At 28.7% G+C, this 13,638-nt stretch overlaps 3 protein-coding genes across 3 annotated transcripts; 2 read left to right on the top strand and 1 right to left on the bottom strand.

The window, feature by feature from the left end:
• Positions 1-382: 382 nt before the first annotated feature.
• GO595_005992 (uncharacterized protein) lies at positions 383-1,102 on the top strand (the record flags this gene model as incomplete). The annotated part of the gene is made up of 1 exon (XM_067919294.1): positions 383-1,102. The coding sequence occupies one exon, from the start codon at positions 383-385 to the stop codon at positions 1,100-1,102; it is 720 nt and encodes a 239-aa protein (XP_067774028.1).
• Positions 1,103-9,370: 8,268 nt separating this feature from the next.
• Positions 9,371-9,778, bottom strand: GO595_005991 (dual specificity protein phosphatase 12; the record flags this gene model as incomplete). Its single annotated transcript, XM_067919293.1, has 1 exon — positions 9,371-9,778. The coding sequence occupies one exon, from the start codon at positions 9,776-9,778 to the stop codon at positions 9,371-9,373; it is 408 nt and encodes a 135-aa protein (XP_067774027.1).
• An 833-nt stretch (positions 9,779-10,611) lies between these two features.
• On the top strand, positions 10,612-13,017 carry GO595_005990 (TKL family protein kinase; the record flags this gene model as incomplete). The annotated part of the gene is made up of 1 exon (XM_067919292.1): positions 10,612-13,017. The coding sequence occupies one exon, from the start codon at positions 10,612-10,614 to the stop codon at positions 13,015-13,017; it is 2,406 nt and encodes an 801-aa protein (XP_067774026.1).
• Positions 13,018-13,638: the final 621 nt, after the last annotated feature.

Below are 13,638 nucleotides of genomic sequence, written 5' to 3'. Positions count from 1 at the left end.
TTCAAAACGTGCAATATGCCAGATATGAATGGTTTATGCTTTACAACTCATTATACGATCCAAAAGTTTATTGTGACTTTAGTGCTATTACTGCATCTAAAGAAGTCATTGTTATAATTTCTTTTAGAATTCCTATTAATTTATTTTCATCATTATTTAAGATGAGATATTATCCTAACTGGATCGGAAAGCCTTCTTATGAACTAATGCCATCATATCATAATATAGTTATTGCGCCTGTATGTGACCACGAATCACTTGTAGCAGCAAAGTCAGTCGTCGAAGGTAATTATTTATGTGATCTTGAATTTAGAAAGATTAATGATACAGTTAAGAGTAAATTAAAGCAACAACAGAAAGCGGTACTACAACTTACGCAACAATGGATGTACCACAGCAATTTGTTCGTCATACACAAGTTACAAAAGATGTTAAAATTAAGCTTGCTACATATCTCTTGAAAATGGATGTGTTTAATTCGCTTGCTGCTGAATATATTCAAGTTCCAATGCTATTTCCAATACATGTTTGTCAAATAAGAGACTTCACACAACCATTAGGAAGCAATTCAACATCATTTAACACAACTGCAACAATAAAATTGGAGCATTGTGATACTATGTTTACAGTAATTTGTCAATCACAATATTCAAGAACACGCTTCTTAAATCCACAAATCAGATATAGTTTTAATATTGATGGTAAAATTTATCCTAGAGAAGCTTATGAAACAGTCGATGATCCCAGGAATATTAATATGCTTTTGGATGCAGTAAATCTTAACGGAAGTCTTTTAAGTTCTCTGTCAAAAGATCTTAGAACATCTGTTCAACTGTATTATAATAAAAATATATATAACGCATCTGGTGTTAATACTCAATCAAAAGTTTGGCACGGTAAAGATAACTATAATTTCTTCATAGGACTACCATTTGCTGAAGGCGAGGATTTCCAGGGAGGCATATCAACAACAGGGACTGTTCAAGTTGAATTATTCGGTGATCGATTGGCTGACACTTTTATGAAAAATGTAGTATACATTGCTCCGACAGGAATCTATTTTGAAGACGCTTTATTTGAAGGTTCGTTAAATGAAACCTGAAGGTAGCGCACAAATCGAAATCATGAACGCTAGTATAGAGCAGATCATAATGGGATCAGCTTGTTAAAAATATAGTGTTTTAATTAATATTTTTGTCTTCGCCTTCAACAATTGTAATTTCACTATTTTCGGAGTTATACATATAAATCTACCTTGAGCTATATTAGTTAATGGTTCTATAATTTTAACATTAATGTAATCATGAATGTCATATAATAATTTTGATCCGACACGTTTCGCTCGTTTTGATGATTCTGTGCAAACACTAATAACATTTTTATATATTGTCAAATTATCAACATAAAAAATATGTTTAATATTAAAGGTAATCGTTTAGTAGTGATTACTTTATTTAATTTTAATTCTATAATGAAATCATAAATGTCAGTCCTTAATTTCTTCAGCATTCTAGATAAATCCGTTTCCTTTGACAGTGATCGGCAAAGTCATCAAGAATGAGCCAGCAACGGTGAGGATGAATTCTCCACTTATATTTTGCCAACTTTTCTGCAACATATTTTAATCTCTTATTAGAATTATTCGAATTATGTATTGTGATATATTGTAATATAAGTATTATTCGATCTCTTCATTCGTCTTCTTAAAATCACTGTTGATGTATTTAATGATCGAATTATATTTTAGAATCCGTCTCATATATTTATTTAACCAGTCGAGTAACTGAGTATCTTTTACGGCGACGAGCTTACTTTTTTTAATTACTTAATTATAATAAAGTAATACTTATAAGTATTAACTGTTTCATCTAATTTATTACTACTTGTGCTGCAAATAACTATTATCTCGAAAAAAAGCTCTTGGAACAATACTTCTTGCTGAGCAGCTGACTTTAAATATGTATAGCTCTTTCCGCTACCCATTGATGCGATAAACGCACTGATCCCATTCTGTGCGAAATGAAATCTGTCGTGTATCGGCTTGATTAATGCATTGTTTAATACTTCTTTATTAATTTTACTAATTTTATTAAATTGTTTCTCTATCTCGTCAAATTTTTTATTCACTTTCCATAATCTATTTTTTCGCATTATTTTCATTATATAAAAATTATTTTTTTACGGATAAGTAAATGGAAGATTTTCAGGATTATTTAATCAGTGAGTACAAAGTACAAGACTACGCTGCTGTAGAATTCAAATACAACCACTCTGAAAATATTAAATTGGATAAGAAGTCGGAGAAATATAATATTATTCAGCACGTTATTTATTTCGGAGTGAAATTTATTATAAGACATTAAAGTTGTTACATTCTGTCAACATTAAATATGTTAATAATGTTTCAGCATTAGTGTAGATTCTAAAAATATTGGATATGTGATTTTGGTCGTGATCACAGAATCCTGTCATTTTTTATTTGTACGTCAAGCTACACCACAAATTCAATCGGAAGTGGAGAAGAAATATTTCAATCATTAATGATGAAATGAAGCACATTTGGTAGAACCGTCGACGTTAGCATCAATGTTGTCATTACTGATACTCATTACTGATATGCGTCGAATCAAAATTTATTTTTATTTCAAATGTTATCATACTTCCGTCCTTATATTTTTATCTAAAACTCCAGGATTAACTTCCGTCCTTCAATTATGATTCATTATTGAATGATTCTGCATCCTGGCCATGGCCAGGATAAAATGGGGGAAGCTGAACCTTCTGACATTTTTTTGTTCAGCTTTTACATCAACGAAAAATCATAAATGCCGCACAACAAACGAACACAAATGATTGATGACTTGATGGAATGTGGAGAATAATATTAATGGGTATCATCATGATATGATGTGCATCATGCGGTAGCGAGTGAAACGAGCGGACCAACACACCGAAGCTCGCGACGAAGGAGCGGCGAGAGCACAGCGGAGCGAACGAATGCGTAGCACAATATGAAACGAGATGTGTGTGTGTGTGTGTTCTATTGATTTAAAAAAAACTTACAGTTATATTTAAGGATTCTAAAACATAACTGGGTGATGCATACCCGAAGATTGAAAGTGCCATGTTTGAATTATGAGAGTTCTCAATTAATACCTCTTCTGATAATAAACTGTCGACACTTATTTCAAAAACTTAAAATTCATTATCTTTATTATTTCAGAAAATATTTAAATTACAGTGGATGTTTTAAATTTATCTATATGATGATAGTGATATATTTTAATGGTACGGTACCGTATGGTAATATTTTCAAATAATCATTCTGAATATCACATACTGGAGACCCAATTATCACATCCAAAAAATTAAATTTAAAACAAATTTATAAGTTCACACTCGCTTAAAATCATCAAAGAATAAAATAATATTATGATCAAAAAAAATCTTTGAGCTGTTTTTAAAATATGGAATAATTGTGATTATTTTTGATATAAGCAAATTTCAAAAATCTGTCTTGACAAAATTTTTAAAATTGCATATATTTTGAATACGAACCTATGATTTTGGAAAATATATCATATTCATTTCATTCATTTATTAAGAAATTTGAGAGCTTTCATATGTAATTAAATAGTTTACTCGATGTCAGATAGGTAAAAAATTGAGAACATTCGTCACTTTTAATTCAAGTTATATCAAAAATTTGTGGGAATAGGTCCACCCTTTTGAGGTTATAAAATAAAAATATTCTATCTCATAATCATTTATTGCTGTTTCTTCTTATAAGAAATAAGTTTTACTAAGTATGGAATGAATATATTTTTACTATGGTAATCTAATTTCGTATTTTTCCAAAAAAAATCAAAATTTTAACGTTCTCGCGAGGACGTTTATACTTACATCACAAAGTAAAAAAAATAAACATTTTTCTTTATAAATTTAATATTTGATAATTTAATCTCCATGTACTAAAATAATAGTCATATGCGCACATTTGTTATTAATATCTAATGTTTCTCATAAATTTTTGTAAATTTGTTGATGCAATTATGTCTGCTTCAAAAATGTAGCATATCTTGAAGATATATTTTTATCAGATTTACTGGAAAACCTCATTTGTGATGCTTGTATCCTTATCGGATAATAAACGGTCAAAAATAAAATTTTCATCATATCGTTGAACTGCAAAATTCGATGCAAATTCAGATTGTATATGTTATTATATATATATATATATATATATAATATTATGGACTAAATTTACAAGAAAAGGCTATCCTAGGCCGTCCTCTGAATTGATAACAATCAATATGCAAGTGCAATAAAAAATCGTATTGGGGAACACACAATTAACTTTTCAATTATAGGTTTACTTTCAACTGCATATATATTAGCACCTCGTGGACACAATGACTATCATAAACGCCCATTAAAAAAAATTGATAAACCTCAACACCAATTTATCGAAAGTTGGGTAGTTGGATCAAAGATTAACGAATATTCAGTTTTAAACAATGAAGCTATTGATGAAATATTGCAAAAAGGAAATGAGATAATATAGATAAACAAGAAGAAGGTGCCGATGAAGTATTAAATTATTGTTTTTTAGAATCATCATTTCAATTCATAGAAAATCTATCATAAAAATTATACAACTGATAGTACACTGTCAATTTATAAACGGTCGCTAAAAAGCCATTTCTTATTCGATATTTATGATTTATTTAATTGTGCTTTAGAGGTATAATCAAAAAACTAATAAAGTTATATTCACATGCGATATTCCAATATAATTTTATACGTCAATTATATGTAATTTGATTATACAAAAAAAATTATTCTGAATTTTGATCGCTGATATCTCGTCAAAATAAATCGGGTTAAAGTCATCAAACCATCATGAACAATCACTACATTTCATGTACTATAAAAAATATTCAGATTATGAAATTTCATTTAACAGTATTATTTTTCTTCTATTAATCGAAAAATTATTAATTCATATTTCAGTAACTAAGCCCTAACTTATAAATCTGTATTTTGAAAATTTAGGAAATATGTTTAACTATTTAAATATAAAAATTTAGCTTTAACAAATTAATATTGATTTCTCTGAGCAAGCTTTAATTTTTCGTCATTTTTTGGTGCGAAATAAACTTTTTGTATACTTTATGAACGATAAAATGTCTTTACAACGAAGCTCGAGTGGCACAACTTGAATACCGAAGATTTTAGGATCTTTAATCTCCTGAAAAAATTCGACTCGCGAGTGGCAAGTTCAATTTCGTTGTATAATAAGTCGATTTTAACAGAAAAAGAAAAATAATGATGGTTATTTATATACTTTACATGTTGCGGTTGGATGTTTAACACACAAACATCGTGCATGTAAATCAAAGAAAAATTCATCTTTCCCGCCATCATGGAACTTCCTGACCCTGATGTCAATAAAGTTGGAAATAATTACAATATCCCGAATAAATATTGGCATGTTCATGCAGCTAATTTATAGAATAGGTAAAAACCTAATCGGCAGAAATATTAAATCAAGTTATACACACATAATCGGTGAAGAAAGCTAAACACTTGATATCAAAGTCGTTTTATCGTTAGAAAAATTATAAAAATGTTGAATTCATAGATAAAACTAAATTACATTAGTGTTAATTAATTTATATGGATGGTTTCCAAAATTATTAAAAAATAAGATCCGAAGAACGTTTAAAAATGATAAATCACTTTACAAATTTAAATCTATCAATTTTGATATCATTATAATCTGATTTATTAATACATAAATTATCTACGTTGTAATCAATATCATATTATTTTATATTTGGAACAGAAATATTATTCGATTTCGATATACTTATTATTTATTTATTTTCTTCTTGATATAAAAAAGTTTTTTGCCAGAAATTATTGGATATATCTATATTATCAAAAATTAAGTAATTCCTGTATAATAATTTAAATCAGAACTTATTAAATAGTTATAATGTCTATGATTAATAAAACGTTTATATAATATCAATCTACTAATAACATACCAAGCTCATTCATGTGCTGATCTTCTTAAACATCTTTATTATAATACTTCAAATTTTTAAAAATTACATTTATTTCAGGAAATAAATTTATTAAATAATTATCTTCATCAAAATTAGTATTGATATCATCAGAAATGTTCCTAATGAATAACAAGACAAAATATTATTTTTATATTGAATATTTAGAAAACAAGGATATCATTATCCTTATAATATCTTCTATATTATAAAATTTTATTATTTAAAACAGTGTTAAAATATAAAAATCATAAGTGATGATGATCGACCTAATAGTTTCACTCAAAAACTGCACAAAAAAAACTTGTTTGACACTTTTTTATTCCATTTCATTAATTCTTCATAAATATTTTTAAAATCACTGTTAATAAATTTTATTTTCCTTATATATATATTTGAATTCACTTCTCATGTATCACATGGGTAAATTCACTTCACGGACGATAGGATAACGAATACGTTAATTCATATCATATTTTCTCGAAAAAAGAACAAGCTGAATTAAGGGAAAATGATTGATTTACAAATTGAAGAATCACTAAGCAGAGAAACATTAATGTCAATCGATTCCTTAAACCATACGGAAAATTGGGTTTATAGTGGTTTTTTTCTTTTTCTTTTAATTATTAATCTAATTTTAGGGTTTTCTTCACCGCGTCAAGTCACTACCAATTTAATACCTGTTTCAATGACTCCTGTTCATAACAATAGCAAACTAGTTTCAATGGTTATTCAAGATTCTTTTTCGAATTTAAATTGTTTTACAAAAATTGCAATTCAAAACTACATGCTTCAACTTCCCATTATTGCTCACATCCATTTTTATGGTCAATCTAAACAAAATATCACGAAATATATTACCTCAACGAATTCAATACTGTATTCGACGAACTATCTCGAAACATCAACTATTTCATTCAATCTTTTGATTGAAAATTATTCCAAACCAATAAAACTTAATGTCAAATGGGAAATTGGAAATCCATTATATCTAAGATTTCAATCTATTTTTTATGCCATATACGGAGTCTGTTGTATTGTTGCTCTCTTTATGATTATTTCCATGTTGAAAAGTGAACCATTTAGGATATGGCATTTAGAACAAAAGCTTACCGTATTTCTACTTATTGCCACCATACTTTATGACAATCCTTTGTATTTTCTTAGGCTCTTTAACAAATCATCAGTTAACAAGATATACGATAAATTCTTTTTTTCATTATATTTGACATACATTCGTTTCTTTTTGCTCACATTGTTTGATTCCCTTCAATATAAAAACAGACAAATTTCTCAATGGTTTTTCCTTCCAAAGATTATCTTTTTTTCTTTGTTTGGAATCACGGAGACCGTTTATTTGACTTTTTCAGAAATTTATGGATACAAAGGAAAAAACATAATTTTATTAATATTTAATATTATTTTTATTATTTGGTTAATTTGTGTAATCCTCAGATCAATTTTACACATTGACATAACAGAAAGATATAAACTTTTTACGTATTCATTTATATTAATTATTGTACTTATAATTTTTATTATAATATCAATCATCATCAAAATAAATAAAAATAAAAATAAAAATGAACTTAATGGAGTTGTTTTCATGGTTTCGCTTTATGTTATTAATTTTTTCGGATTAATAATGACTGTTCTTCATTGGCCTTATGAATTAATGACAGATCAACAATATTTGGAGCCACAGGACTTCGATAACATAGATGACTTCCTCTCACTATCTGACGAATAAATATATTCTATTTAATAAATTAATCATGTTTTTAAGTAATTTTATTTTATGTTTAAAAGATTTTTTAAATAAGTATTTACAATGTTTATTAATATATGCTATAGCATTGGGAATAAAACCAAAAGGAAAAATAGAATAAAGAAAATAAAAATGAAAAATGAATGGCATTTTGTGCCTTTTTCCATCTTTTGTGGTGTTTGTGTTCTTGAAAATTTATGTGACTTTTTGAGGGGCAGTGATTTAATGTTTGTTGTTCTAGATTTAACATTATTTATTGGTGATTTAACATTAATTGTTTGTGATTTTGAATTGATTATTGGTGAATTAATATTAAAATTAGCTATTGGTGATTTGGTATTAATTATTGGTGAATTAATATTATTTATTGGTGAATTAATATTAAAATTAGCTATTGGTGATTTGGTATTAATTATTGGTGAATTCATATTAGTTGATGGTGAATAAATATTAGATGTTGGTGATTTAACATTATTTATTGGTGAATTCATATTAGTTGATGGTGAATTAATATTAGATATTGGTGATTTGATATTAGCTTTTGGTGAATTCATATTAGTTGATGGTGAATTAATGTTTGCTATTGGTGATTTGATATTAGTTGATGGTGAATTAATGTTTGCTATTGGTGATTTGATATTAGTTGATGGTGAATTAATGTTCGCTATTGGTGATTTTGTATTAATTATTGGTGAATTGGTGTAAGCTTTTGGAGAAATGATACTATCTATTGGCTGCTTATTATTGATTGTTGGAGAATGAAGACAAGTGATTGGAGATTCAGTGGTACCTTTTAGATGTGCGTTAATTGTTGGTGATTCAACAACTGCAAGGTCTAAAGGAGAAGAAGTTAATCCGACAATTATTGAATTTTGAGTTGGAAACACTTGTGTTTCTATCTTTGTGTGAGTGTCAACATCAGAATTACCTGCTAGGATTTCATTTTGTTTTGATGATGAATCATGAGATTTTGCTTTAATTTGAATTTTAGGCCTAAATGATTTTAGAGAATCGTTTGATAAGACAGTGCTGATTGATTTTTGATTTTTGCTGCGCTTTTTCTGTTTTGAATTAATTTGAATTTCTGTTTCTAACTTATTTTCTGATTTTCCATATATATTAAAAGGCGACTGAATTACATTTGCATTATTTTTTGGCTTTTTAACATTTCTTTTTCTGTTTTCAGATGGAATAAATTCTGTTTTGTTTCCTTTTCTCATAGTATGAACGTTAAATTAAACCAAAAAACCTTTTGCTCAACAAAACCTATCATTAAAATGAACGATTTAAAACCTTTAGATTTTATGTTGGGTTTTAAAACATTTGTAATACAAAGATCCATCTTTATTAGACATTTCGAAATGTATAAAATAATTAATGTTTAAATATTATTAAAACAATCAACAAGAACAAGCATTTTAAGGAGTATCAATCAATTGTTTAATAAACACTTAATCGTATTGCTTATGTTAAATTCACATGAATTGAAAACCTTTCATTTGACATTAAATAAAAAGCAACTGTGTGCCGCTCAAATTGCATCAACTCGAGAATATGGAATTTGGAAAGAAGGCTTAACCCATTCACCACATGAACATTGAACTCCCTTCCATGAAAAATGCCCCACTTTGTAATTGCACTTCGGACAGTAAATTGTGTCAGACATTCTTCCAAGTGCATTTAACCATTTTGGTTGTTCAATAAAGAATGATGTACATTTTTGATCATCGCTGAATGTTTGCCTTTTTGTTGCAAATTTTCTAACCTTGGTTGCTTGGTGTGGGATGATATCTGTGGATTTGAACAATGGAACCCTGCATTGATGGCAACGATAAAGAATGACTTTTGGTGGCTCATTACTTTTATCTTCATTAGGTTCTTCTTTTTCTTTGCCTTCTTCATTTGGATTCTCTTGAGCTTCAGTTGGTTCGCTGTTCATTTTTGTTGCTCGACCATTGGTCAATGGGGTGCCTTAAATTGCCATCACCAGAAAACGATTGAAAAAAAATATGGGAGGAGAAGAATCAGTCCCACAAACAAAAATTATAGAAGTGAAATCAAAAGTTAATGAGCCTGAGTTAAATTTGGAAACTAAACCTATTCCACAGATTTCACCTATTGTTCCAAATAATTGGTTTTCAAAATTTCCTGACTTAATAATTCCAAGTGAAAAACTTAATGACTCACAAAGGCTACTACAGGACTACTATAACATACTCTTATCTCATGCTGCTAAAAATCAAAATAAGATTTGTTATTATATTCAGCAACAATCTGATCAATTTCAAACTTACACAGAAAAACTAGATAAAAGAAAAAAGCAACTCAATTCAAATTTAACAGAAATAGATAATACACTTAAATTTATTCAAGATGAAATAAAGGAAACAAATAACTTACTTCAAATCTCAATTCAAAAAGCAGAATTATTAGCTTTGTCTATTGAAGATTCTTCAACTCCTTCTTTTTCTAATTTTTCTTAATTAGGTCGAATTTGCTTAATTATCATAGTAAACTGTTTTTTGTTTTTTTGTATTTCTCTAATGTTCGAAATATCTATATCATTTTAATTGCATATTAAAAAAAAAAAATTGAACTCTTTTGAACTTATACTGGAACTTTTTCTTTAAAAGTAAACGAACTCTTAACTTTTTGAAATGTTATGCGTTTCGGCATTAAACCGTCAGAGATTTTTGGTTCAAAATGACAAGCCTTCTCAGCCATGTAACACCTGAACTTGAATCTTACCAAGTAAAACTGGAAGACTTTCAAATGATGCAAATGATTGGTCAAGGAGCGTATGGACAAGTCTTTAGGGCTAAACATATTCCAACAGGTAAAATTTGTGCAGTCAAGAAGCTTTTTACAGAGGACATTGAAAGCAAAGAATTAGTTGATTTCTGTAGAGAAGTTGAAGTCCTTGCTCAATGTGATGATTTATTTTTGGTTCCATTTTATGGTTGGAAACCATCAATACCTCTTCTTATTGTTACTGAATACATTCCAAATGGATCCTTATTTGGTGCGCTTCGTCATCGAAAAGGAGCTCCATCATTAACTCCAACACAAAAAACAATAATTGCACTTGGTATTTGCAAAGGCATGGCTTCCCTTCATTCCATGGGGATTATACACAGAGATCTCAAATCCCTCAATATTCTTTTAGACAAGAAATTATTCCCAAAAATATGTGATTTTGGAACATCAAGATTAACATCCGAATCAAACCTTATGACAAAGAACGTCGGAACTCCACACTGGATGGCTCCTGAATCCTTTGTTTCCACAAATTATACTAACAAAGTTGATGTGTATGCATTCGGAATTATGATGTGGGAAATGCTGACAGAAACAGCACCATTCCAAGGAAAGGATGGTATCCAAATTGCTATTGCGGTATCACAGAACCAAGAAAGACCGGCTTTTCCGGAAAATACGCCAAGTGAGATCAAGCAATTTATCAATGCCTTATGGAACCAAGACCCTAACAAAAGGCCTACATTCGAACAGGCTTATAATGCCATTGCTACCAAGAAGGTTATGTTCCCAGGAACTGAACCTGCTGCTATTGATTATGTTATTAATGAAATCAAAGATGATCAAATTATCCGTGCTGAGATAAGAGGGAAACGAGAACCTCCTCTGAAGTATAATAAGGCTCAAGTAATTTCTTCTCAAGCTAATCGAAGTCGAAATAATTCGATCAGATCAAAGTCATCTCAGATGAGCAAAAGCTCGGCGGGTGAATTCTTGGATTCTCCAAATTACGATGATATTGTTAATTTTTCGAATCCAAATTATGAGAATAATTTCAAATTATGTATTCAAAACCTAACAACAGAAGTTGCACCAAGGTTTTTCCAATCTTTGTTACGTTGCTTTTCACCAACTACTCCCAAGAGTATAACGGAGTTTGTTGTTGAAAATCTTAATCAATTAATCCGATCAAATGCTAATTACTTTAACATGTTTATCGAATATGATCTTTTACATCATCTCCCTATTAACTCTGAGAAGTCTGTTAAGTATACATTTGAAATTACACTTTTTGTTGTTACTCAACGGCCAACCCTAATTGACAAGCCATTTGTTCGATATATTTCACCATTTATTAACCATGAATATGCTGATAAAACATTACGAATTTTATATCCAATTGTCCAAATGTTCGACCGTTTATCCAACGGTTGGACGGCAAGTGACCACTTAATTAAGACATCAATGAACTTTTTCAATACATCGCCAATTTTATATTTACAAATGTTATATTATTTGATGGCAAATTTTTCCCAATTTAATAATGCCCGATTTGAATATGTTGTACCAGTCTTTAATAGTTATATTTCTAATGCCACCTCACCACAATTAATTACTAATATCTATTCTTTAATGATAATGTTTTATTCACCCAAATATACAATTGATCCGAACATAATATTAAAACATTTACAAAATCCAGAAACTACAACTATTACATTATCATTTTTAATCAAACAAAAATCGATACATTTAACCAAAGAAATTATGAGTTATCTATTGTCTTTATTACCACATAATCAAAATGCTTATTATGTTATCTTATGTCAATGTGATCGCACTCAAAGTGGAGATTCATTAATTGCAAATGGAAGTCAATGGATATTAAATGGACAAATGACTGCAAAACAAGTTATGCATTTACTTTTAGTATTATTAGTATTTCCTGAATTACGTTCAACAATTTCAACATTTCCAGAGATTCCTATTTTCTTATCACAATTAATGCATAGTAATGATACAAAAATGATAGAAACAGCTTCTTCAATCATAGTAAAACTTGTTTCAACACCACAAGAATTAAGTCAATATGAAAAAGCTGGATTCTTCACTAATTACCAACAAACTGTCGCAATGTTAAATGATAAGGAATCATTGTCAACGTGTTTCTTTATGATCGACACTTTATCAAGAATTGGTTTGATTTCGGAGTTCTTAAGATTAATCGATTACTTCGTGGAGTTCTTGAAAACAAATAATTGTTATACGTTAAGCGTCTTGTCAATGCTTTGCTCATTGTGCCAATATAATCAAACAAAGGCAATATTAAAGAACACGAGTTGTAGTAAATACATCGTCGAGTTGGGAAACATTCCTCAGTATGCGCCTTACCTTGCGATATTGAAGAATTGTTTGCAATAATTTGTATGAATTATTCATAAAAATATATACCATCGATTTTCGTTTTATTAATTCATAAATATTTGTGTTTTCAGAAACAAAATCACCCCAAATGCAACAAGAAATGACCTCATTCCATGAATGGTACTTTCTTCAGTTTTAAAATGTAATAACTAATCATCTTCCAATTTGTAATTAATGTTACTTGGAAGTGTTGATACATTGATGTATGGCTTGTTAATAATAGCTGCAACTAGCATCAAATTGAAATTTTGCACATTTTCCCAATGCCCTTTGAAAGCAAATTGAAGTAATGAGTTTCGATTTCAATCACATTGATTCTCAAAATAACCTGAGATGTTAAATGTGCCATTATAAATCTTTTCTAAAAGCATTATACTTGGATCATCAAAGTAAATTTTGAGCGATTTTGATTGATTTTTGAAGTCATTTTTATACAAAGAGAAATTTTAATTAATTTGAGATTTAAACAATTTAAAATTATCTTTTTGTTATATATTTACATTAATAAACATTTTTTATTGAGTGAATTAATTACTCAATAATAACACATTGATAAAAATAAAAAAATGTGAACTAAATGTTATCGAAAAAATGCCATTAATTCAATATAAAGCATTG

The sequence above is a fragment of the Histomonas meleagridis genome (assembly GCF_020186115.1).
Source record: "Histomonas meleagridis strain 2922-C6/04-10x chromosome Unknown contig_4, whole genome shotgun sequence".
NCBI classification, from domain to species: domain Eukaryota; phylum Parabasalia; order Tritrichomonadida; family Dientamoebidae; genus Histomonas; species Histomonas meleagridis.
The sequence above is the reverse complement of the archived record's forward strand: the minus strand, read 5'-3'. Positions and strand labels throughout refer to the sequence as shown.